The 27,230-nt window shown below is 44.0% G+C and overlaps 1 protein-coding gene and 1 long non-coding RNA gene across 2 annotated transcripts; one reads left to right on the top strand and one right to left on the bottom strand.

Annotated features, from left to right (window-relative positions):
- The first annotated feature begins 13,981 nt into the window (after nucleotides 1–13,981).
- npas4l (neuronal PAS domain protein 4 like) lies at nucleotides 13,982–21,946 on the top strand. Its single transcript, XM_031799970.1, has 7 exons — nucleotides 13,982–14,162; nucleotides 16,515–16,672; nucleotides 16,842–16,941; nucleotides 17,052–17,453; nucleotides 18,580–18,715; nucleotides 18,916–20,675; nucleotides 20,909–21,946. Exons 1-7 carry the CDS (start codon nucleotides 13,982–13,984, stop codon nucleotides 20,935–20,937), a joined length of 2,766 nt encoding a protein of 921 aa, XP_031655830.1. The 3' UTR covers nucleotides 20,938–21,946.
- Nucleotides 21,947–24,267: 2,321 nt separating this feature from the next.
- Nucleotides 24,268–27,194, bottom strand: LOC116355559 (uncharacterized). The gene is made up of 2 exons (XR_004204572.1): nucleotides 26,198–27,194; nucleotides 24,268–26,106 (listed from the first exon to the last, which is right to left on the bottom strand). It is a non-coding gene; the product is annotated as an uncharacterized LOC116355559 (long non-coding RNA).
- Nucleotides 27,195–27,230: the final 36 nt, after the last annotated feature.

Genomic DNA, 27,230 nt, shown 5'->3' with positions numbered 1-27,230 from the left:
TGGAATAGACAACAGGTGGAAATTATAGGCAATTAGCAAGACACCCCCAATAAAGGAGTGGTTCTGCAGGTGGGGACCACAGACCACTTCTCAGTTCCTATGCTTCCTGGCTGATGTTTTGGTCACTTTTGAATGCTGGCGGTGCTTTCACTCTAGTGGTAGCATGAGACGGAGTCTATAACCCACACAAGTGGCTCAGGTAGTGCAGCTCATCCAGGATGGCACATCAATGCGAGCTGTGGCAAGAAAGTTTGCTGTGTCTGTCAGCGTAGTGTCCAGAGCATGGAGGCGCTACCAGGAGACAGACCAGTACATCAGGAGATGTGGAGGAGGCCGTAGGAGGGCAACAACCCAGCAGCAGGACCACTACTTCCGCCTTTGTGCAAGAAGGGGCAGGAGGAGCACTGCCAGAGCCCTGAAAAATGACCTCCGCAGGCCACAAATGTGCATGTGTCTGCTCAAACGGTCAGAAACAGACTCCATGAGGGTGGTATGAGGGCCCGATGTCCACAGGTGGGGGTTGTGCTTACAGCCCAAAACCGTGCAGGACGTTTGGCATTTGCCAGAGAACACGAAGATTGGCAAATTCGCCACTGGCACCCTGTGCTCTTCACAGATGAAAGCAGGTTCACACTGAGCACATGTGACAGAGTCTGGAGATGCCGTGGAGAACGTTCTGCTGCCTGCAACATCCTCCAGCATGACTGGTTTGGCGGAGGGGAGTCATGGTGTGGGGTGGCATTTCTTTGGGGGGCCGAACAGCCCTCCATGTGCTCGCCAGAGGTAGCCTGACTGCCATTAGGTACCGAGATGAGATCCCCAGACCCCTTGTGAGACCATATGCTGGTGCGGTTGGCCCTGGGTTCCTCCTAATGCAAGACAATGCTAGACCTCATGTGGCTGGAGTGTGTCAGCAGTTCCTGCAAAGGAAGTCATTGATGCTATGGACTGGCCCGCCCGTTCCCCAGAACTGAATCCAATTGAGCACATCTGGGACATCATGTCTCGCTCCATCCACCAACGCCATGTTGCACCACAGACTGTCCAGGAGTTGGCGGATGCTTTAGTCCAGGTCTGGGAGGAGATCCCTCAGGAGACCATCCGCCACCTCATCAGGATTATGCCCAGGCGTTGTAGGGAGTTCATACAGGCACGTGGAGGCCTCACACACTACTGAGCCTCATTTTGACTTGTTTTAAGGACATTACATCAAAGTTGGATCAGCCTGTAGTGTGGTTTTCATCTTGAGTGTGACTCCAAATCCAGACCTCCATGGGTTGATAAATTTGATTTCCATTGATCATTTTTGTGTGATTTTGTTGTCGGCACATTCAACTATGTAAAGAAAAAACTATTTAATAAGGAAATTTCATTCATTCAGATCTAGGATGTGTTATTTTAGTGTTCCCTTAATTTTTTGGAGCAGTGTATATATCGTTTTTTGGTTCGGGATTTTGTCTTAATGTCATTTTTTTGAGCAGTGTTTATTTTTTTAACATGTCTATATACAATATTGTAATGATGTGAAAAGTGTTAATGTTCAAAAGGGAAAATAAATAAACATAAATATGGAAATATATCTGAAATGGTGTTTGTTCTTCACTGGTTGACCTTTTCTTCTGGCAGCTGATCAAAAATATTGATGCTGTGATTACTCACTATGGTTTTTGGCACAGTATATATGAGAGTTTATCAAAATAGTTTTTTTTTCGAATTCTTTGTGTATCTGTGTAATATCTGTGAAATATGTGTCTCTAATATGGTCATACATTTGGCAGGAGGTTAGGAAGTGCAGCTCAGTTTCCACCTCATTTTGTGAGGCAGTGAGCACATAGCCTGTCTTCTCTTGAGAGCCAGGTCTGCCTACGGCAGCCTTTCTCAATAGCAAGGCAATGCTCACTGAGTCTACATAGTCACAGCTTTCCTTAAGTTTGGGTCAGTCACAGAGGTCAGGTATTCTGCCACTGTGTACTCTCTGTTTGGGGCCAAATAGCATTCTAGTTTGCTCTGTTTTTTTTGTTCATTCTTTCCAATATGTCAAGTAATTATCTTTTTGTTTTCTCATGATTTAGTTGGGTCTAATTGTGTTGTTGTCCGGGGGCTATGTGGGGTGTGTTTGTGAACAGAGCCCCAGGACCAGCTTGCTTAGGGGACTCTTCTCGAGGTTCATCTCTCTGTAGGTGATGGCTTTGTTATGGAAGGTTTGGGAATCGCTTCCTTTTAGGTGGTTCTCTGCTCTCTCTCCCTGCTCTCACTCTGTCCCTCTACCTGCTCTCTCTCTCTGCCCCTCTCTCCCTGCTCTCACTCTGTCCCTCTCCCTGCTCTCTGTCTGCCTTCTCTCTCTCTGTCCCTCTGCCTGCTCTTTCTCTCTGCCTGCTCTCTCTCTCTGCCCCTCTCCCTGCTCTCTCTCTCCCTGCTCTCTCTCTCCCTGCTCTCAATTCAATTCAAGGGCTTTATTGGCATGGGAAACATGTGTTAACATTGCCAAAGCAAGTGAGGTAGATAATATATAAAGTGAATATATAAAGTGAAATAAACAATAAGAATTAACAGTAAACATTACACATACAGAAGTTTCAAAACAGTAAAGACATTACAAATGTCATATTATATATATATATACAGTGTTTTAACAATGTACAAATGGTTAAAGGACACAAGATATAATAAATAAGCATAAATATGGGTTGTATTTACAATGGTGTGTGTTCTTCACTGGTTGCCCTTTTCTCGTGGCAACAGGTCACAAATCTTGCTGCTGTGATGGCACACTGTGGAATTTCACCCAGTAGATATGGGAGTTTATCAAAATTGGATTTGTTTTTGAATTCTTTGTGGATCTGTGTAATCTGAGGGAAATATGTCTCTCTAATATGGTCATACATTGGGCAGGAGGTTAGGAAGTGCAGCTCAGTTTCCACCTCATTTTGTGGGCAGTGAGCACATAGCCTGTCTTCTCTTGAGAGCCATGTCTGCCTACGGTGGCCTTTCTCAATAGCAAGGCTATGCTCACTGAGTCTGTACATAGTCAAAGCTTTCCTTAATTTTGGGTCAGTCTCTCTCTGCCTGCTCTCTCTGCCCCTCTCTCCATGCTCTCACTCTGTCCCTCTCCCTGTTCTCTCTCTGCCCCTCTCTCCCTGCTCTCACTCTGTCCCTCTCCTTGCTCTCTCTCTCTGCCTGCTCTCTCTCTCTGCCCCTCTCTCCCTGCTCTCACTCTGTCCCTCTCCCTTCTCCATCTCTCTGCCTGCTCTCTCAATTCTCAATTCTCAATTCAAGGGCTTTATTGGCATGGGAAACGTGTTAACATTGCCAAAGCAAGTGAGGTAGATAATATATAAAGTGAATATATAAAGTGAAATAAACAATAAAAATTAACAGTAAACATTACACATACAGAAGTTTCTCTGTCCCTCTGCCAGCTCTCTCTCTGTCCCTCTGCCTGATCTGTCTCTGTCCCTCTGCCTGCTCGCTCTCTGTCTCTCTGCCTGCTCGCTCTGCCCCTCTCTCCCTGCTCTCACTCTGTCCATCTTCCTGCTCTCCCCCTTCTGCCTCTCTCTGTCCCTCTGCCTGCTCTCTCTCTGTCCCTCTGCCTGCTCTCTCTCTGCCCCTCTGCCTGCTCTCTCTCTGCCCCTCTCCCTGCTCTCTCTGCCTGCTCTCTCTCTGCCTGCTCTCTCTCTGCCTGCTCTCTCTCTGCCCCTCTCTCCCTGCTCTCACTCTGTCCCTCTCCCTGCTCTCTTTCTGCCTGCTCTCTCTCTGTCTCTCTCCCTGCTCTCTCTGCTCTCTCTGCTCTCTCTCCCTGCTCTCTCTCTGCATGCTCTCTCTGCTCTCTCTCCCTGCTTTCTCCGCCTGACAGTTTGTTCCTGCTGTCAGTAGCCTCCTCCTATAAAGCCAGTGTTATCTGTAGTTTTAAGTGCAGCTCACAGACGCCACAGACAGACGGCAGGAGCGGAGCAGCAGAGACACCCTACTCTGGGCCTGCCTTTGGTTGCACACAGGAAGTGGGTCCCTAGCAGATCCAGAGCCCCCCGGACTCCCTGTCTGGCCCCAGTCCAGACACCTAATCCCAGACCTCCAGGTGCCTCCAGTCCAGACCCCTCGACCCAGTCCAGACCCCTCGACCTAGTCCAGACCCCTAGACCCAGACCAGACCCCTCGACCCAGACCTCCAGGTGCCCTCCAGTCCAGACCCCTCGACCCAGTCCCCTCAACCCAGACCCCCAGGGGCCTTCAGTCCAGACCCCTCGACACTGTCCAGACCCCTCGACCCAGTCAAGTCCCCTCGACCCAGACCAGACCCCTCGACCCAGGGGCCTTCAGTCCAGACGTTAATAGAGGGAGACACAGCATATTAACTCGATGTGGCCTTGAGAATGACTGACCTGATCCATTGTTTAAATCTTCTAGTTTCTCTATTTCCTCCCCCTCATAAATTGCTATAAGACCGTTAGAGAGTAACTTGTTACAACTAGTTAATTACCTGGTTTATAACCTGTTGGTTTATAACCTGTTGTAACTGGTTTATAACCTGTTGGTTTATAACCTGTTGGTTTATAACCTGTTGTAACTGGTTTATAACCTGCTGGTTTATAACCTGCTGGTTTATAACCTGTTGGTTTATAACCTGTTGTAACTGGTTTATAACCTGTTGGTTTGTAACATGTTGTAACTGGTTTATAACCTGTTGGTTTATAACCTGTTGGTTTATAACCTGTTGGTTTATTAACTGTTGGTTTATAACCTGTTGGTTTATAACCTGTTGTAACTGGTTTATAACCTGCTGGTTTATAACCTGCTGGTTTATAACCTGCTGGTTTATAACCTGTTGGTTTATAACCTGTTGTAACTGGTTTATAACCTGTTGGTTTATTAACTGTTGGTTTATAACCTGTCGGTTTATAACCTGTTGGTTTATAACCTGTTGTAACTGGTTTATAACCTGTTGGTTTATAACCTGTTGGTTTATAACCTGTTGGTTTATTACCTGTTGGTTTATAACCTGTTGGTTTATAACCTGTTGTAACTGGTTTATAACCTGTTGGTTTATAACCTGTTGTAACTGGTTTGTAACCTGTTGGTTTATAACCTGTTGGTTTATAACCTGTTGTAACTGGTTTATAACCTGTTGGTTTATAACCTGTTGGTTTATAACCTGTTGTAACTGGTTTATAACCTGTTGGTTTATAACCTGTTGGTTTGTAACCTGTTGGTTTATAACCTGTTGGTTTGTAACCTGTTGTAACTGGTTTATAACCTGTTGGTTTATAACCTGTTGGTTTATAACCTGTTGTAACTGGTTTATAACCTGTTGGTTTATAACCTGTTGGTTTATAACCTGTTGTAACTGGTTTGTAACCTGTTGGTTTATAACCTGTTGGTTTATTACCTGTTGGTTTATAACCTGTTGGTTTATAACCTGTTGGTTTATTACCTGTTGGTTTATAACCTGTCGGTTTATAACCTGTTGTAACTGGTTTATAACCTGTTGGTTTATTACCTGTTGGTTTATAACCTGTTGGTTTATTACCTGTTGGTTTATAACATGTTGGTTTATAACCTGTCGGTTTATAACCTGTTGGTTTATAACCTGTTGGTTTATTACCTGTTGGTTTATAACCTGTTGGTTTATAACCTGTTGGTTTATAACCTGTTGGTTTATAACCTGTTGTAACTGGTTTATAACCTGTTGGTTTATAACCTGTTGGTTTATAACCTGTTGTAACTGGTTTATAACCTGTTGTAACTGGTTTATAACCTGTTGATTTATTACCTGTTGTAACTGGTTTATAACCTGTTGGTTTATAACCTGTTGGTTAATAACCTGTCGGTTTATAACCTGCTGGTTTATAACCTGTTGTAACTGGTTAATAACCTGTCGGTTTATCACCTTGTAGTTTATAACCTGTTGTAACTGGTTTATAACCTGTTGGTTTATAACCTGTTGTAACTGGTTTATAACCTGTTGGTTTATAACCTGTTGTAACTGGTTTATAACCTGTTGGTTTATAACCTGTTGCTTTATAACCTGTTGGTTTATAACCTGTTGTAACTGGTTTGTAACCTGTTGGTTTATAACCTGTTGGTTTATTACCTGTTGGTTTGTAACCTGTTGGTTTATAACCTGTTGGTTTATAACCTGTTGGTTTATAACCTGTTGGTTTATAACCTGTTGGTTTATAACCTGTTGTAACTGGTTTATAACCTGTTGGTTTATAACCTGTTGTAACTGGTTTATAACCTGTTGGTTTATAACCTGTTGGTTTATAACCTGTTGGTTTATAACCTGTTGTAACTGGTTTATTACCTGTTGGTTTATAACCTGTTGGTTTATAACCTGTTGGTTTATAACCTGTTGTAACTGGTTTATAACCTGTTGGTTTTTAACCTGTTGGTTTATAACCTGTTGGTTTATAACCTGTTGGTTTATTACCTGTTGGTTTGTAACCTGTTGGTTTATAACCTGTCGGTTTATAACCTGTTGGTTTATAACCTGTTGGTTTATAACCTGTTGGTTTATAACCTGTTGGTTTATAACCTGTTGGTTTATAACCTGTTGGTTTATAACCTGTTGGTTTATAACCTGTTGGTTTATAACCTGTTGGTTTGTAACCTGTTGGTTTATAACCTGTTGGTTTATTACCTGTTGGTTTGTAACCTGTTGGTTTATAACCTGTCGGTTTATAACCTGTTGGTTTATAACCTGTTGGTTATAACCTGTCGGTTTATAACCTGTTGGTTTATAACCTGTTGGTTTATAACCTGTTGGTTTATAACCTGTTGTAACTGTTTATAACCTGTTGGTTTATAACCTGTTGTAACTGGTTTATAACCTGTTGGTTTATAACCTGTTGGTTTATAACCTGTTGGTTTATAACCTGTTGTAACTGGTTTATTACCTGTTGGTTTATAACCTGTTGGTTTATAACCTGTTGGTTTATAACCTGTTGGTTTATAACCTGTTGTAACTGGTTTATAACCTGTTGGTTTATAACCTGTTGGTTTATAACCTGTTGTAACTGGTTTATAACCTGTTGGTTTATAACCTGTTGGTTTATAACCTGTTGTAACTGGTTTATAACCTGTTGGTTTATAACCTGTTGGTTTATAACCTGTTGTAACTGGTTTATAACCTGTTGGTTTATAACCTGTTGTAACTGGTTTATAACCTGTTGTAACTGGTTTATAACCTGTTGGTTTATAACCTGTTGTAACTGGTTTATAACCTGTTGGTTTATAACCTGTTGGTTTATAACCTGTTGGTTTATAACCTGTTGTAACTGGTTTATTACCTGTTGGTTTATAACCTGTTGGTTTATAACCTGTTGGTTTATAACCTGTTGTAACTGGTTTATAACCTGTTGGTTTATAACCTGTTGGTTTATAACCTGTTGGTTTATAACCTGTTGGTTTATTACCTGTTGGTTTGTAACCTGTTGGTTTATAACCTGTCGGTTTATAACCTGTTGGTTTATAACCTGTTGGTTTATAACCTGTTGGTTTATAACCTGTTGGTTTATAACCTGTTGGTTTATAACCTGTTGGTTTGTAACCTGTTGGTTTATAACCTGTTGGTTTATTACCTGTTGGTTTGTAACCTGTTGGTTTATAACCTGTCGGTTTATAACCTGTTGGTTTATAACCTGTTGGTTTATAACCTGTTGGTTTATAACCTGTTGGTTTATAACCTGTTGTAACTGGTTTATAACCTGTTGTAACAACCTGTTGGTTTATAACCTGTTGGTTATAACCTGTTGGTTTATAACCTGTTGTAACTGGTTTATAACCTGTTGTAACTGGTTTATAACCTGTTGGTTTATAACCTGTTGTAACTGGTTTATAACCTGTTGGTTTATAACCTGTTGTTTATAACCTGTTGGTTTATAACCTGTTGTAACTGGTTTATAACCTGTTGGTTTATAACCTGTTGGTTTATAACCTGTTGGTTTATAACCTGTTGTAACTGGTTTATAACCTGTTGGTTTATAACCTGTTGTAACTGGTTTATAACCTGTGGTTTATAACCTGTTGGTTTATAACCTGTTGTAACTGGTTTATAACCTGTTGTAACTGGTTATAACCTGTTGGTTTATAACCTGTTGTAACTGGTTTATAACCTGTTGTAACTGGTTTATAACCTGTGGTTTATAACCTGTTGTAACTGGTTTATAACCTGTTGTAACTGGTTTATAACCTGTTGTAACTGGTTTATAACCTGTTGTAACTGGTTTATAACCTGTTGTAACTGGTTTATAACCTGTTGTAACTGGTTTATAACCTGTTGTAACTGGTTTATAACCTGTTGTAACTGGTTTATAACCTGTTGTAACTGGTTTATAACCTGTTGTAACTGGTTTATAACCTGTTGTAACTGGTTTATAACCTGTTGTAACTGGTTTATAACCTGTTCTATCCACTAAAGAATAACTTTTAAATAATAAAATAAAACGTTATAACAACAGAGCAATTTGCTTATGTTGTCCACATGTCTTCAGCCAATCAGCTAGTAGTGAAGCCAGTCCAGAGTTCCTCTCTTCCTCCCCTCTTCACCCTCTCAGACCCATCCTTTCCCCAAAACAATATGCCGACCACTGGTATCAAAACTGGTAACTTCAAACCACTGACAGCCTAAAGAGGATGTTACTGGGACATGGAAGCTCATACAGACAAACTTGTCATTGTGTCTGAGTAAGGCCCTGTCGGCAACCCGAGACACAGCTCTCTCTCTTTCACTCCCTCTCACCCAGTCCCTTAGCACTCATGCAACGCGTGGGCACATAGGCAGGGATGACTCTCGAGAGATGACTGCCTGTGGCGACCTCTCTCAATAGAAATGCTATGCTCACTGAGTCTGTACATAGTCAAAACTTTCCTTAAGTTTGGGTCAGTCACAGTGGTCAGTTATTCTGTGTACTCTCTGTTTAGGGCCAAATAGCATTCTAGTTTGCTCTGTTTTTTGGTTGATTCTTTCCAGTGTGTCAAATAGTGATCTTTTTGCTCTCTCATAATTTCTCATTCAATATAAGGTTCTTTATTGGCATTGGAAACATATGCTTACGTTGCCAAAGCAAGTAATAATAAATAATAAACAAAAGTGAAATAAACAGTAAACATTACACTGACAAAAGTTCCAAAACAACCAAGACATTACAAATGTCATATTATGCGCAAATAGTTCAAGTTCAAAATGGAAAATAAATATACAAAGATATTGGTTGTATTTACAATGGTGTTTGTTCTTCACTGGTTGTCCTTTTCTTGTGGCTGTGGTATTTCACCCAATAGATATGGGAGCTTAGCAAGATTGGATTTTTTTTCGAATTCTTTGTGGGTCTGAGTAATCTGAGGTAAATATGTTTCAAATATGGTCATACATTTGGCAGGAGGTTAGGAAGTCTCTCTCTCTCTCTCTAGACTACCTGCCTCTCTCAATTCAGTTCAAAGTGATTTATTGGCATGGGAAACATATGTACAGGGTTGTAATTAGGGGTATTTGAAGTGTGAAAATTAAGAAACTGATATATACAGTTCACTTTTTTCATATTTTTTATTCAGACCCTTTACTCAGCCTCAAGTTTTCTTGGGTATGACGCTACAAGCTTGACACACCTGTATTTGGGATCTGCAGATCCTATCAAGCATTGTCAGGTTGGATGGGGAGCGTCGCTGCACAGCTATTTTCAGGTCTCTCCAGAGGTGTTCGATCGGGTTCAAGCCCGGGCTCTGGATGGGCCTCTCAATGACATTCATAGACTTGTCCCGAAGCCACTCAGTCTAAGGTCCTGGCTCTCAAGAGAAGACAGGCTATGGCGGCCTCTCTCAATAGCAAGGCTTCGCTCACTGATTCATACTCTCTCTCTAGGCTCCCTGCTACCCTCTCTCTCTCTCTCTCTGTTACCGGCTTCTCTCTCTATCTCATCATCACTATCCCTCTCTCAAACCTTCATCACTATCCCTCTCTCAAACCTTCATCACTATCCCTCTCAGACCTTGATCACTGTCCCTCTCTCAGACCTTCATCACTGTCCCTCTCTCAGACCTTCATCACTGTCCCACTCTCAAACCTTCATCACTGTCCCTCTATGACCTTCATCACTGTACCTCTCTGACCTTCATCACTGTCTCTCTTTCAGATCTTCATCACTGTCCCTATCTGACCTGCATCACTTTCCCTCTCTCAGAATTTCATCACTCTCCCTTTCTCAGACTTTCATCACTGTCCCGCTCTCAAACCTTCATCACTGTCCCTCTCTGACATTCATCACTGTCCCTCTCTCAGACCTTCATCACTGTCCCTCTCTCAGACCTTCATCACTGTCCCACTCTCAAACTTTCATCACTGTTCCTCTCAGACCCTCATTACTGTCCCACTCTCAAACCTTCATCACTGTCCCTCTCAGACCTTCATCACGATCCCTCTCTCAGAGCTTCAGCACTGTCCCTCTCTCAGACCTTCATCGCTGTCCCTCTCTCAGACCTTCATCACTGTCCCGCTCTCAAACCTTCATCACTGTTCCTCTCTGAACTTCATCACTGTCCCTCTCTGACCTTCATCACTGTCCCCCTCTCAGACCTTCATCACTGTCCCGCTCTCAAACCTTCATCACTGTTCCTCTCTGACCTTCATCACTGTCCCACTCTCAAAACTTCATCACTGTTCCTCTCAGACCTTCATCACTGTCCCTCTCAGACCTTCATCATGATCCCTCTCTCAGAGCTTCAGCACTGTCCCTCTCTCAGACCTTCATCGCTGTCCCTCTCTCAGACCTTCATCACTGTCCCGCTCTCAAACCTTCATCACTGTTCCTCTCTGAACTTCATCACTGTCCCTCTCTGTACTTCATCACTGTCCCTCTCTCAGACCTTCATCACTGTCCCGCTCTCAAACCTTCATCACGGTTCCTCTCTGACCTTCATCACTGTCCCTCTCTGACCTGCATCACTGTCCCTCTCTGACCTTCATCACTGTCTCTCTCAGACCTTCATCACGGTCCCTCTCTGACCTACATCACTGTTCCTCTCTGACTTTCATCACTGTCCCTCTCTCAGACCTTCATCACTGTCCCTCTCTCAGACCTTCATCACTGTCCCTCTCAGACTTTCATCACTGTCCCTCTCTCAGACCTTCATCACTGTCCCTTTCTCTGACCTTCATCACTGTCCCTCTCTCAGACCTTCATCACTGTCCCTCTCTCAGACCTTCATCACTGTCCCTCTCTCAGACCTTCATCACCGTCCCTCTCTCAGACCTTCATCACTGGCTCTCTCTCAGACCTTCATCGCTGTCCCTCTCTCAGACCTTCATCGCTGTCCCTCTCTCAGACCTTCATCGCTGTCCCTCTCTCAGACCTTCATCACTGTCCCTCTCTCAGACCTTCATCGCTGTCCCTCTCTCAGACCTTCATCACTGTCCCTCTCTCAGACCTTCATCACTGTCCCTCTCTCAGACCTTCATCACTGTCCCTCTCTCAGACCTTCATCGCTGTCCCTCTCTCAGACCTTCATCACTGTCCCTCTCTCAGACCTTCATCACTGTCCCTCTCTCAGACCTTCATCACTGTCCCTCTCAGACCTTCATCACAGTCCCTCTCTCAGACCTTCATCACTGTCCCTCTCTCAGACCATACTGGAGCTGAGTCAGCGTCCCTGCTCCCTGACACGGACATAGATTGTATTTAGCCATCGCGTGTCATAACCTCAACATTATCATTAATAGTATCTACAACAGAGGTTATTCTCAACATGATCATTCATAGTATCTACAACAGAGGTTATTCTCAACATTATCATTCATAGTATCTATATAACAGAGGTTATCGTCAACATTACTATTCATAGTATCTATATGAGGTTATTCCCAACATTATCATTCATAGTATCTATAGAAGGTTATTCTCAACATTATCATTTATAGTATCTATATAAAAGAGGTTATCGTCAACATTACTATTCATAGTATCTATATGAGGTTATCCTCAACATTATCATTCATACTATCTATAAAACAGAGGTTATCCTCAACATTATCATTCCTAGTTATGCTCCAACCATGGAGAGATATAGGTTGCCATTCTACTGATCTGTTTCTCCCACTAGGTCTATTACATGTTTTATTAGATCCATGGTATGTTACTGAACAACTACTATTAGGCTATAACATGGAATTGGAAGATTGCCTGTCCTTAACCCCGACTGGGCACACTGGTTGAATCAACATTGTATCCTTGTCATTGAAATTAAAGGACATTGCAAAGTAGAATATAATTGACTTCTGCCACTTTTTCACAGTTTAGTCATGTAACCACATTTTAAATGACAAGAAGTTGAGATTCTTTTGATTTCACAGTGTGTAGACCTATGATCATTATAGCAGCATTTCGAGACGAATGTTTGAAGCCCTGTAGCATAGCCCATTATGTACAGTCCAGTTCTCTACAGTTCTAGGTGTTGGATTTCAGTCTGATAAAATGGGAATTCCCGATATCGTTAGATAGTACTTGTTTTTGCTCTTAGTTGTTTGTATATCTGTTATCGCACCGCTCCACTCTGGGGTCCGTCCGACGCTGCAGTTATTTTTTACAGAGCGCGTAAGGAACCTCCACTTGTCCTACGTCACAACACGTAATGTTACACGGGTTTCTTCTCTTTCTGCCGCAGAGTTGAAACAAGGTGTCGGGTTAAGACGGCACGACTATAAAGGAGAGGGGCAGGCAGGCTGGACACAACCAAATAGATAGACCGTCTGAAAGTAAGGAGAATATCGGAATTTTTAGGCTAAACACATCTCAATGTTTTATTCCCACCGGTGCATTGGGTTTCCAAACGAGGTTCTCTTTAATATGTATTTAAATGGATAACCAATAGTTAATGTATTAATATGGGAATTGTATTTTTCCCTTGTTCATTTCTATTTATTGGAAATAGTTTTTATTGGAAATAGTTATTGGAAATAGTTTTCTTCTATGTTTGCGTTGCAAAGTCGATTGTATTTATTACGAAGATGGATACATGTCTGATTTGATCATATCTGTACTTTTAGGTGTTGAAACAACGAGTGGCAGAATGACGGTTTGTTGTGAGTCGTGTGAAAGTCCATGGAGCAGTGAGCGCTGCTCCTTTCATCTGTTCAGCGGGGAGACAGAAAGCCGCATGGGACTCTGCAAGAGATTCAGGTTAGTGCAGCCAGACTGGCTCCATCCGTGCGCGGCTTCTAGTGGTCAAACCGCTACAATCTGGACTCAGGGGTGGCAATAACATTTCAGGGGGGACTTCCCTTACATACCTACTGTACATACCATACCTTGGTATATATTAACTTGTGGATGTCATTCATCCAGTTTGTTTGCTATGTTTCTAATTACAATTTGTGTGTTATGTTATGAATTATGACTCATACAATATGTTACGAATTTGCAATACTTATAAGTTATGAATTCCAATTTGTTGTGGCTGGTGTTAGCTAGGGAAAGAGGAGCGTATGCAGTCCAGCCTCCTACTTTCTGTCTGACACCCATGCTCTCTGATGCTGCCTTTGACTCTACCAACAAAAACCGGCTAGAGAGCTCTCTTCTCTACTGATAAAACCGGCTGATCACACAGAGCAGCTAGAGAGCTCTCTTCTCTACTGATAAAACCGGCTGATCACACAGAGCAGCTAGAGATCTCTCTTCTCTACCTCAGATAGACAGAGCCACATTCGGCAACAGTTGTTTCCATAGGAACCACAGAAGCTCACACTTTAGCAAACTGCTATCCATCCCCATCCAGTCTGTGACTAGGGTACACCGCCTTTCCTTCAGTAAGGCACAGTGAGAAGCCAGAAAGTAAGACATTTTCTCAGTTTTGACTTTGGATTATTTTTGCCATGTAACAAATAGCAGCTTTTCACTAGACTGAGAGAGACTAGGAAAAGTTTGGACGTAGTAGGATACCCTGTGCTCAGTTCTACCTCTGCCCTCTCTGGGCCGTCATATCCTGACCTGTGAACATGGTGTTGCTACGCAGGTCTACTAAGGGAGCGTCTAAAGCCAGGAGGGACCAGATCAACTCTGAGATCAGGAACATGAGAACTCTGCTCCCCATCCCTCAGGAGGACCAGGACAGACTGTCATACCTCCACAGCATGGCGGTTATCACAGCATACATCAGGAAGAGCTTTCTGTATAAGGGTGAGTACAAAACCAGGAGAGGAACTGTCATGTACGGAACCACTAGAACACTTGAAAGTACGGACCCAGTAGGACATCCCCATCTTTAAGAATGGATATATGTGTATTTATTATGGATCCCCATTAGTTCCTGCCAAGGCAGCAGCTACTCTTCCTGGGGTTTTTATGGATCCCCATGAGTTCCTGCCAAGGCAGCAGCTACTCTTCCTGGGGTTTTTATGGATCCCCATTAGTTCCTGCCAAGGCAGCAGCTACTCTTCCTGGGGTTTTTATGGATCCCCATTAGTTCCTGCCAAGGCAGCAGCTACTCTTCCTGGGGTTTATTATGGATCCCCATTAGTTCCTGCCAAGGCAGCAGCTACTCTTCCTGGGGTTTTTATGGATCCCCATTAGTTCCTGCCAAGGCAGCAGCTACTCTTCCTGGGGTTTATTATGGATCCCCATTAGTTCCTGCCAAGGCAGCAGCTACTCTTCCTGGGGTTTATTATGGATCCCCATTAGTTCCTGCCAAGGCAGCAGCTACTCTTCCTGGGGTTTTTATGGATCCCCATTAGTTCCTGCCAAGGCAGCAGCTACTCTTCCTGGGGTTTATTATGGATCCCCATTAGTTCCTGCCAAGGCAGCAGCTACTCTTCCTGGGGTTTATTATGGATCCCCATTAGTTCCTGCCAAGGCAGCAGCTACTCTTCCTGGGGTTTATTATGGATCCCCATTAGTTCCTGCCGAGGCAGCAGCTACTCTTCCTGGGGTCCAACACATTAAGGCACTTACATTACAGATAAAACAGTACATCATATAACATTATTACATATATATTACATATAACATTATTACACCACTACATATGTACAATACAACATGTATAATAAAACAATGTACGTGTGTGGAGAGTGCGTGTGCGTGTGCTAGCACATGTGTGCGTATGTGTGTGTCTGACAGCAGTGGTGTAGTCTACGGTGATACGGATATCACTTATTGATATCTACATAGCGCATTGATGTGAATCACACTGCTGCTCTTTCATTTAGTTATTTGCGCCTTACGGATTGTGGTTGTTGTGAGTGGCAATCTGTAGTTAGTACATCCATGTTTGGACCACTTGATTTGATTTGATTAGATTTTTTAAATGATATATATGAATGTAAAGATATAATTTAATCGTATTATTATACGTAGTAGAAAGCATTAGAAGAAGCCTACATAACCAACCCATGAAGTAAAATGTAACATCCATATATGGCCAGCTATGTACTTTAACATTGATTTATCCTGCAATAGATGTTGTTCAATTGGTAACATACATTTTTATCTTCTTCTAATGCCTCTTAAGGGGAAAGTAATCTAAAAGTAACTGAATGTAATCAGATTACATTTCTGAGTTTGGGTAATCCAAAAGTTACTGATTATAATTTTGGACAGGTAACTAGTAACTGTAAAGGAACTACATTTAAAAAGTAACCTACCCAAACCCAGTTAGAACTGTAGGACATTTTCAACTTGAAGAATGGATGCTAAGGCATCTTAGAACTGATGATTGAAACGTCCTGTCAATTTAAACATGTATTTTTAACAGTATATCTTCCAAGGTCTTGTGATGGATCCATACCTACTGAGACCTGTGATGTTGTGATGGATCCATACCTGTTGAGACCTGTGATGTTGTGATGGATCCATACCTACTGAGACCTGTGATGTTGTGATGAATCCATACCTACTGAGACCTGTGATGTTGTGATGGATCCATACCTACTGAGACCTGTGATGTTGTGATGGATCCATACCTGTTGAGACCTGTGATGTTGTGATGGATCCATACCTACTGAGACCTGTGATGTTGTGATGGATCCATACCTACTGAGTTCTCTGTGATGTTGTGATGGATCCATACCTGCTGAGTTCTCTGTGATGTTGTGATGGATCCATACCTACTGAGTTCTCTGTGATGTTGTGATGGATCCATACCTACTGAGTTCTCTGTGATGTTGTGATGGATCCATACCTGCTGAGTTCTCTGTGATGTTGTGATGGATCCATACCTACTGAGTTCTCTGATGTTGTGATGGATTCATACCTGCTGAGTTCTCTGTGATGTTGTGATGGATTCATACCTGCTGAGTTCTCTGTGATGTTGTGATGGATTCATACCTGCTGAGTTCTTTGATGTTGTGATGGATTCATACCTGCTGAGTTCTCTGTGATGTTGTGATGGATTCATACCTGCTGAGTTCTCTGTGATGTTGTGATGGATTCATACCTGCTGAGTTCTCTGATTTTGTGATGGATTCATACCCACTGAGTTCTCTGTGATGTTGTGATGAAACTAATCCTGAGTTGTATTTCTTCCGCTTCCAGGATTATCAGCTGATCAGAGTCGTCTCTCCTCTTCCTCCTCCTATCCTCTGTATGAGACCTTCCTCCCAGCCGTGCATGGTTTCATTGTGATCCTCTCCTCCCGGGGCAGGCTGGTCTACGTCTCTGAGAACGTCTCTGATTACCTGGGGCTCTCCATGGTGAGTACCAACCTGATGAAGACCTGGCGTCCAAAATATATGGAATTGTATAGGAAATAGAACATTGTTTTTCTGTGGTTGTGTAACATCACATCTGCTGTGTTACTGAATGCTGTGTAGGGCAGGGTGTTAGTCACTAAAGTTGATCCTTTCTTCTTCTCTCTTATAGGTTGATGTTCTTCAGGGAGACACATTCTATGACCTGGTGGAGAGTCAGGACGTGGAGACAGTTAGATCTAACCTGGAGACAGACAACACAACGTCAACTGGTAAGAGACTATACTATCTAAAGGAAAATCAAATAAAATGGACAGATTTAAGAGTTCATGAAACCCAATGGAGGACGAGACTAATCTCATGTTATTGTTCTGTTCCCCAGCAGAGAGGAGTTTTGTGTGTCGGATGCACACCTCCAAGGCCTTCAGACTAGAGTACGGTAACTGCTGTTCTATAATGGTCCGAGGACGCTACCAGACCATCCCACAATCCCCCCAGTCCACCCCCACATCCTCCCCAGACCGTGGCCGATCTGCCCCCCCTGTGGACAGGGTGTTCTTGGCTCTCTGCACACCCACAGTGAACCACCTGGGCAACAGCATCTTCTCCTCCTGCTCCTCCTCCTTCACCAGCCTCCATAGACCAGACATGAGCTTCAGTCACCTGGACGAAAGTGTTGTGTTTTACTTGGGCTACTCATCGGAGGAGCTGATTGGTCGATCGTGGTACAGCCTCCTCCACCCTGAAGACCTCTCCTTGAGTGCCTACTCACATAAGAGTCTGAGTAAGTAGAAAAACATGAAAACTACCCTTGATACTATACTCAGCAAAAAAAGAAACGTCCTCTCACTGTCAACTGCGTTTATTTTCAGAAACTTAACATGTGTAAATATTTGTATGAACATAAGATTCAACAACTGAGACATAAACTGAACAAGTTCCACAGACACGTGACTAACAGAAATTGAATAATGTGTCCTTGAACAAAGGGGGGGTCAAAATCAAAAGTAACAGTCAGTATTTTGTGTGGCCACCAGCTGCATTAAGTACTGCAGTGCATCTCCTCCTCGAGGACTGCACCAAATTTGCCAGTTCTTGCTGTGAGATGTTACCCCACTCTTCCACCAAGGCACCTGCAAGTTCTTGGACATTTATGGGGGAAATGGCCCTCGCCCTCACCCTCTGATCCAACAGGTCCCAGACGTGCTCAATGGGATTGAGATCCGGGCTTTTCGCTGGCCATGGCAGAATGGCAGAACACTGACATTCCTGTCTTGCAGGAAATCACGGACAGAACGAGCAGTATGGCTGGTGGCATTGTCATGCTGGAGGGTCATGTCATGATGAGTCTGCAGGAAGGGTACCACATAAGGGAGGAGGATGTCTTCCCTGTAACGCACAGCCTTGAGATTGCCTGCAAGCTCAGTCCGATGATGCTGTGATACACCGCCCCAGAACATGACAGACACTCCACCTCAAATCTATCCCGCTCCAGAGTACAGGCCTCGGTGTAACGCTCAATCCTTCGACGATAAACGTGAATCTGACCATCACCCCTGGTGAGACAAAACCGTGACTCATCAGCACTTAATGCCAGTCCTGTCTGGTTCAGCGACGGTGGGTTTGTGCACATAGGCGAAGTTGTTGCCGGTGATGTCTGGTGAGGACCTGCCTTACTACAACAAGCCTACAAGCCCTCAGTCCAGCCTCTCAGAGGCTGGACTGAGTTTACATAATACTACATTATACCCGTTATGCTATATTCTAATATATTATAACAAATAACAATGACGAACCCAAATGGAAGCATCTCACGTTGTTATGTATGAACAGTAGTCTTCCTTAGTGTAAGATGCTAGAGAAATATAGTGGACATTATAGTAATGCTTTTCTGTCCTCTCCTCACCCAGTGCAGGCAGACGAGGGTAGGCAGATGGAGATGGTTCTGAGGCTCCAACACAGCGACCTCTCATGGTCCTGGATCTACACTAGAGCCGCTAAGCATTCTGGGAACCAGGAAGTGAGCTGCTGTAACTACATTATCAGGTACTAGATGCTCTGAATGCTTTCATGATTTTAACTGCAGTCTTCAGAATATGTCTGTGTATGTACAGTTTGATTATTGTTTTGTCTTTAAACAAGAAAAATGAAATAATAAAAAGAGATGTGTAGTAATAATTGTAGTTGCCTGTATTGAGTAACTTTGCTCTGAGAGACTGGAGTAACTTGTATTCTTTCCTTCACAGTGAAACAGAAGCCATGTATCTGAGGAAAAACATCCACAGCGATGCTTTCAGAGCCTCTCCTCCTCAGCCCTACTGCCCCTCTCCCACCCCCCAGCTGACCCAGAGCTGTTGCCCCACCAGGGACCTAAAGAGACAGAGAGCATTCAGCCAGTGCAGTAGTATATCTGAGACTGAGAACAGGTCTAAGACCAGCAGGAGACAGAGAGCAGAGTCTAATGCTGTGTTCTACGTGACATCATGTAGCTCCTCCTCCCAGGCCTCACCTGTCGCCGCCTTCTCCACCCCTCCCTACAGCCCCACCTCCTCCCACTACAGCTCCTCCCACTCTCCATCACAGCAGGACGACACCAGCTCTGACTCTCTGTTGGATGTGTATGGCTACACAGAGAACTTAACCTCTTACTACCATTGCCCTGGGGGAGGGACTGAGGTAGGGACTGGGCCTTCCTGCCTCCTCTCCCCCTCTAGGTCCTTCCAGCCTGGCTCGGAGCAGTCCTTCCACCAGGGTATATTCAGCCAGACTGACGCATTCTCTCCTCAGTCCTGCCCTTCTTCTCCCCAGCATGATTGCCCAGCATGCCCTGCTGATGCCCGGCTGGTCCCTGACTGTCTATCTGTATCAGACCTGTTAGAGAGTTCAGCAGACTGCCCCATCACCATCCATACTGAAGACTACAGCCTCTCTGTTCAGCCACAAGGTGGTGCCACCAGTCCATACAGCCTCTCGGTTCAGCCACAAGGTGGTGCCACCAGTCCATACAGCCTCTCGGTTCAGCCACAAGGTGGTGCCACCAGTCCATACAACCTCTCGGTTCAGCCACAAGGTGATGCCACCAGTCCATACAGCCTCTCGGTTCAGCCACAAGGTGATGCCACCAGTCCATACAGGCTCTCGGTTCAGCCACAAGGTGATGCCACCAGTCCATACAGCCTCTCGGTTCAGCCACAAGGTGGTGCCACCAGTCCATACAGCCTCTCGGTTCAGCCACAAGGTGATGCCACCAGTCCATACAGCCTCTCGGTTCAGCCTCTAGGTGATGCCACCAGTCCATACAGCCTCTCGGTTCAGCCTCTAGGTGATGCCACCAGTCCATACAGCCTCTCGGTTCAGCCACAAGGTGGTGCCACCAGGACATACCAGAGCCACCATATACCTCAGACTGTCGCTCCTCCTATTAGAGGCCTGCTGACCCCTAACCCCTCCCCGACCTCCGACCTCTCCTTCCTCTACAGTGACAGAGACAAGGTAGAGATCAGTATCCTAGCCCAGCAGATCTCCTCTCTGGCCTCCAGCTTCGACCTGTTCAACACCCTGAGCCCCATCCAGACCCCACATCAGCCCAGCTCAGAACCCCTTCCCTGGGCACAGCTCCCAGGTCACTCCCCTGTCCCCCTCTGCATCAAGCCAGAGCTGGTGCTGGATGAGGGAGTGTTTGATAGTCTCCTGAAGGATCTGAGCATGGTTCAGGGACCTGGGAGTCTGTCTCACTGCTACCAACCTCAGGACCCTTCCACCCTGGCTCTGTCTTCTCTAGTGGACCCTCTATCCATGGAGCAGTCATGCCGCACTCTCTCCCTCCCCCTGGAACTCCCCTCATCCCTCTCTCTCTCCCTCCCCCTGCAACACCCCTTGTCCCTCTCTCTCTCCCTCCCCCTGGACCCATTTCACCCTAACCTGGATCCCTTCTCTCTGAGGACAAGCTGTCATAATCAGACCTCTGAGTTGCATCAACTCAACCTGCCCCACAGTCTCCATCAAGGTGATTTATAACACATTATACACAGCTCAACCTGCAGCATTATAACACATTATAAACATTATATAATAACATGCATGTATTAATACCAATAATGACAGGAATTATTTTAACATGGTAGTTGTGGTTGGGGGGGATGAGTCATTCCTGTGTGTTGTCTGACTGACTCTTATTTGAGTAAATCCTTGAGTTGATTGTTGAAATGACACTAACATGACGTTACCATTCTATTTCAGATGGGCTTGTTGAAGAATCCATGTACTGATGTGAGTCTGAATAGACTTACAGCCCTCGTATGGCATATTGTCATGACTACCAAGTCTTCCAGCCAGAGTCCAAAATGAAGACTTTTAAAATAAGAAATACCTTTTAAAGACTTCTACAATATTTAGTAGTTGGTACTTTTCAAGGGAACATGTTTCCCAAATATCTATTATTTTTGTAAATTAAATTGTGATGAGAGGAAGTGAATCTTATCCAGTGGACCAAACTGCTGAGGAGCTTGTTACTATTTTGTTGTTGAGTTAACTATATTGATACCTGTTGACTGCTGTAATTCACCATCTGTGTTGATGATGATGTTGTCCTGATTCTGGTAGCATTGTACTCCACTGTTACCATCTAGAAAACTGACGATCAGATATGTAGAATTGATGTTTCTGTGAATGTCGAGGGACCGTGATGATGATTTACTACTGAGCACTTTCTGGATGTGTTTGAGCTGTTTGAGAGAATGTCACATGTGGGACGCGACGTGGAGACCTCCTCCCAGAGGAGGTTGAAGCAGAATAGTAGATTCTAAAGTGCGACCCAAATGACACACTATTCCCTGTATAGTGCACTACTTTTGACCAGAGCCCTATGGAGATATAGGGTGCCATTTGAGAAACATCCTTAGGTGTTAAAAAGATAATGAAGTAACTACCTCAGTAATGCCACTACATTCATTCCTAGCCTGAAACTACTGTTTAGTAAGTGTGTGTATTTATTGGTAGAGATGACTGTTATACATATTGTTTCATTCCCGTGTTTGTCTACTAGTTGTGCTACTGAAAACTCTTTGTTTGTAACCATTGGTAACCATTATTCAGTACATTTGTCTAGAATACATATGTTGTTTTGATAAAATGCTGCTTGGTTGGATGTAATTGTACAAAAGCAAAGTATTTTTGCAATTGGTTTTCTAATTTTTAAAATGCAAGTTATTAAAACGCATAAAATATGATTGTGATGTGATATCTTAGTTATGACAAAATAAAAAAGCTACAAGACAATATATGATTACCATAACTAGCTGTATCTCATGAATGAGAAGAACAGGCAGAGATGTGTTTTAAAGCTGATCTTGTCCTGACAAAGCCGTATGAATGTGCTTGCCTGGGCAGGTTTCCATTGGCCCATCATGAGACAGGTTTCCATTGGCCCATCAGGAGGCAGGTTTCCATTGGCCCATCATGAGAAAGGTTTCCATTGGCCCATCAGGAGGCAGGTTTCCATTGGCCCATCAGGAGGCAGGTTTCCATTGGCCCATCATGAGACAGGTTTCCATTGGCCCATCATGAGACAGGTTTCCATTGGCCCACCAGGAGGCAGGTTTCCATTGGCCCATCAGGAGGCAGGTTTCCATTGGCCCATCAGGAGGCAGGTTTCCATAGGCCCATCATGAGACAGGTTTCCATTGGCCCATCAGGAGGCAGGCTTCCATTGGCCCATCATGAGACAGGTTTCCATTGGCCCACCAGGAGGCAGGTTTCCATTGGCCCATTAGGAGGCAGGTTTCCATTGGCCCATCAGGAGGCAGGTTTCCATTGGCCCATCATGAGACAGGTTTCCATTGGCCCATAAGGAGGCAGGTTTCCATTTATTTTATTCCACAAAATCAGTGTCGCAAAAAAACCCACATTGAGACATATGTAATGGAAACGGCAGATAGAGGAGACGTAATGGAAACGGCAGATAGAGGAGACATATGTAATGGAAACGGCAGATAGAGGAGACATATGTAATGGAATCGGCAGATAGAGGAGACATATGTAATGGAATCGGCAGATAGAGGAGACATATGTAATGGAAACGGCAGATAGAGGAGACATATGTAATGGAATCGGCAGATAGAGGAGACATATGTAATGGAAACGGCAGATAGAGGAGACATATGTAATGGAAACGGCAGATAGAGGAGACGTATGTAATAGATAGAGACATTTCTTAAGATCAAAAACATTTTTATCCAAAGCCTCCCGGGTGGTGCAGTGGTTAAAGGCGCTGTACTGCAGCGCCAGCTGTGCCACCAGAGACTCTGGGTTCGCGCCCAGGCTCTGTTGCAACCGGCCGCGACCGGGAGGTCGCGCACCAGCGACTCCAGTGGCGGGCCAGGCGCAGTGCGTGCTAACCAAGGTTGCCAGGTGTACGGTGTTTCCTCCGACACATTTGGTGCAGCTGGCTTCCGGGTTGGATGCGTGCTGTGTTAAGAAGCAGTGCGGCATGGTTGGGGTGTGTATCGGAGGACACATGACTTTCATCCTTCGTCTCTCCCGAGCCCTTACGGGAGTTGTAGCGATGAGACAAGATAGTAAGTCCCGAGACGAGGTGAAGGACGGACTGAAAGCTGCTGACATGAGATTTGACACATTATTTGTGTTGTTATCTTGCTGCCTGTGGAGATGTCTACTAATATTGTGCTATCAAATTTATTTATATAGCCCTTCGTACATCAGCTGATATCTCAAAGTGCTGTACAGAAACCCAGCCTAAAACCCCAAACAGCAAGCAATGCAGGTGTAGAAGCACGTGACAAGGGTTATGCTATGGGTATTAGCTTGGGTATTACAAGCTATCCCTCACCTTGTCACTGTAGCTGCTCTTGTCACTGTAGCTCCTCACTGTACTGCAGCTCTCCCTCACCTTGTCACTGTAGCTGCTCACTGTACTGCAGCTCTCCCTCACCATGTCACTGTAGCTCCTTACTGTACTGCAGCTCTCCCTCACCTTGTCACTGTAGCTGCTCACTGTACTGCAGCTCTCCCTCACCTTGTCACTGTAGCTGCTCACTGTACTGCACCTCTCCCTCACCTTGTCACTGTAGCTCCTTACTGTACTGCAGCTCTCCCTCACCTTGTCACTGTAGCTGCTCACTGTACTGCACCTCTCCCTCACCTTGTCACTGTAGCTGCTCACTGTGTCACTTTGGTTTCTATTGACAGCTTTTTGAGAGGACATAGTTTGTTTGGACCACAGTCAGAGCTAACCACTAACTCTATTCTCTATCCTAACTTGGCAGCGGTCTGAACGTAACAGCGTTTAGTTCTATGTTTAACCGCTAGATGGCGTCAGAGTTCAAACTCGGAGCACCATACTGGGTTCAAGGGTTCTCTATTTGAATCAAGTCTATAGCTCTCTGGTCCAAACTGTAGGTGTCTTACTGCGATTAGCTATGGCTGACCTATAGGCATGTTACTGCAAAGCAACACTGTTCAAAACAGCATTAATGGACAGAGTAAATCACAGGCTGTGTCCCTGGCTAAAGTGTTGAATCAAATCTGTTGTGTGTTTAATAAACTACTCTATGCCAGCCCAACAAACATTTCTACACGACTTGTGCATCAACCCCTCCTTTATTGACCAAGGAAGTAAGGCTAAGTTTCAAATCAACATAATTCGTTTGTTATTTCAGTAGGCGACACAAACACTTTGAAGTAGATGAGTGAAACCAAATGGAAATACAATATACTGGTCCTACAGTACTCAGGGTGTCCACCCACTCTGCAGGGTGAAAATTCGATTTGGTGATGACATTTCACTTCCTTATGTTATACAATACATTTTATCAATACAAATAGAATTATTCATGTTCTGAATCGTTCAGTGGGGTCTTTCTCAAACATATTAACATTATATACAAAAAGACAGATTTCATACCCTAATACATCCGATAATAAGCACCGAGTTCTGTTGACAGAGCAGTGCTGCTTTATCGCTGAAACTTTTGAGGATTTTACATTTGTGGTCATCGTCTTCCAAGCTGTTTCCACGGGTAGCAAACAATAATTTATATATACACTAGATGATGAGCAGAGGGCGCTTTTTTTATAGCCGCCGTACCTCCATCTTTGCGTTCCCCCATCATTGGGAGATAAAGAAATGCATTTACTAATGTCTACAATTGTTTTTGCCTCGCTCATTATATTACAGACACCTTCTTACTTTGAAATGATATTAGCTAAACATGTAAAGAAAATGTACAAACATTTCCCATAAAGGATATGTTTTAAATACTAATGTTACTGTCCCTACTACAAAAAACTACTTAAAAACATTTTGTCATTTTGTCATTGAAACATTTAAATTAAGTGCTGTAAAATTCCATTCATTCCTATAGAATGGAGGTGTTATAATACCCATAAACCTAGAGGTCAAACAGGGAAATGGTTCCAATTGTAAACTTAGTATGGTTCTAACCCTTCTTATGCCCTGCTACTAGTAAAATCATTTCTGCATTACAAACAATTATTCATCAACAACAAAACAAGTATCAGACCTCCTGATCAGACCTCCTGAGTGGTGCAGCGGTCTAAGGCCCGGCATCTCAGTACAAGAGGTGTCACTGCAGTGCCTGGTTTGAATCCAGGCTGTATCACATCCGGCTGTGATTGGGAGTCCCATAGGGCGGTGCATAATTGACTCAGCATTCATCCGGGTGTCACGTACACTCCCTCTCCGGCCTCTAGGTCATCAGGCTGCTGATTATCCCGCACACCTGTCAACATCGTCTGCGCCTCATGACCTGCGCCTCATGACCTGCGCCTCATGACCTGCGCCTCATGACCTACGCCTCATGACACTAACCTGGACTACATCACCTCCTTGATTATCTTCCCTATATCTGTAATTCCCCTTGGTTCTTACCTCAGTGTTACTGACACTGTTTTCATGTCGGTGCGTTGTTTGTGTTTCGTGTTCATTGTTTCTTTTATTTAGTAAAACACTCACTCCCTAAACTTGCTTCCCGACTCTCAGCGCACCCGGTTTGGCCGGGGTAGGCCAACATTGTAAATCAGAATTTGTTCTTAACTGACTTGCCTAGTTAAATAAAAAATACTTGTTTTTAAAAATCAATAAATGAACTGAAACAGACACTGAGTGCACAAAACATTAGGAACACCTTCCTATTATTGAGTTGCACCCCCTTTCCCTTCCCTTTACCTAGTCTATACAGGTCGATTTACACTGAGTGGACAAAACATTAGGAACACCTTCCTAATATTGAGTTGTACCCCCTTTCCCTTCCCTTTACCTAGTCTATACAGGTCGATTTACACTGAGTGCACAAAACATTAGGAACACCTTCCTAATATTGAGTTGCACCCCCTTTCCCTTCCCTTTACCTAGTCTATACAGGTCGATTTACACTGAGTGGACAAAACATTAGGAACACCTTCCTAATATTGAGTTGCACCCCCTTTCCCTTCCCTTTACCTAGTCTATACAGGTCGATTTACACTGAGTGGACAAAACATTAGGAACACCTTCCTATTATTGAGTTGCACCCCCTTTTGTCCTCAGAACAGCCACAATTCCATGGACTCTAAAAGTTGGCGGAATCGTTCCACAGGGATGCTGGCCCATGTTATCTCCAATGCTTCCCATAGTTGTATCAAGTTGGTGGGTTTGGATCTCTACTCTTAATAGCTCGTTCCATCTCATCCCACAGATGCTCAGTTTGTTTGACATCTGGCGACTGGGCAGACCACTGCAATAAGCTGAATTCACTGTCATGTTTGTGGAACCAATCCTAGCCTTGTGGCATGGGGCTGAAAAAAATATATTTGCAGATGGATACACTGCTGCCATGAAGGGATGCACCTGATTGGCAATGATGTTCAGATATCCTGTGACATTCAAACATTGCTCCACTTTTACCAAGGGGTCCAATGTGTGTCCTGAAAACACACCCACACCATCATACCAACAAGCTGCAATGTTGGCACGTGACATGGATGCATGTACTCATGGTATTCTCCATACCCTAGTCCTCCCATCACAACATGATGGATACATGTACTCATGGTATTCTCCATACCCTAGTCCTCCCATCACAACATGATGGATACATGTACTCATGGTATTCTCCATACCCTAGTCCTCCCAGCAGGAACCGGCATTTATCAGACCAGGAAATGTTTTTCCAATTCTCCAGTGTCGTTTTCGTTCCTTAGCTCACTGCAAACACATTTTTTTTTTTTTGAATTGGAACTCTGTAAGGTTGTGTCAAGGTACGACAAGTTGTGCATTATTATATGGGTCTTTGGGCAGCTGTACTGGACCTGTCAGTTGACTAACTGTAGCCCATCTGTTGCTCTGCACAGCTTTCCCTGTCCTCTTTCATCAATGACCCATTGGCTGAATGTTCTTTGGGTGGTAGGACTGTTGAGTGTGAAAAACCCAGCAGCGTTGCAGTTCTTGACACACTCAAACCAGTGCGCCTGGCACCTACTACCATACCCTATTCAAAGGCACTTAAATATTTTGTCTTGCCCATTCACCCTCAATGGCACACAT

This window comes from Oncorhynchus kisutch, linkage group LG20, assembly GCF_002021735.2.
Source record: "Oncorhynchus kisutch isolate 150728-3 linkage group LG20, Okis_V2, whole genome shotgun sequence".
Taxonomy (NCBI): Eukaryota; Metazoa; Chordata; class Actinopteri; order Salmoniformes; family Salmonidae; genus Oncorhynchus; species Oncorhynchus kisutch.
This window is presented reverse-complemented; position numbering and strand designations above follow the sequence as displayed.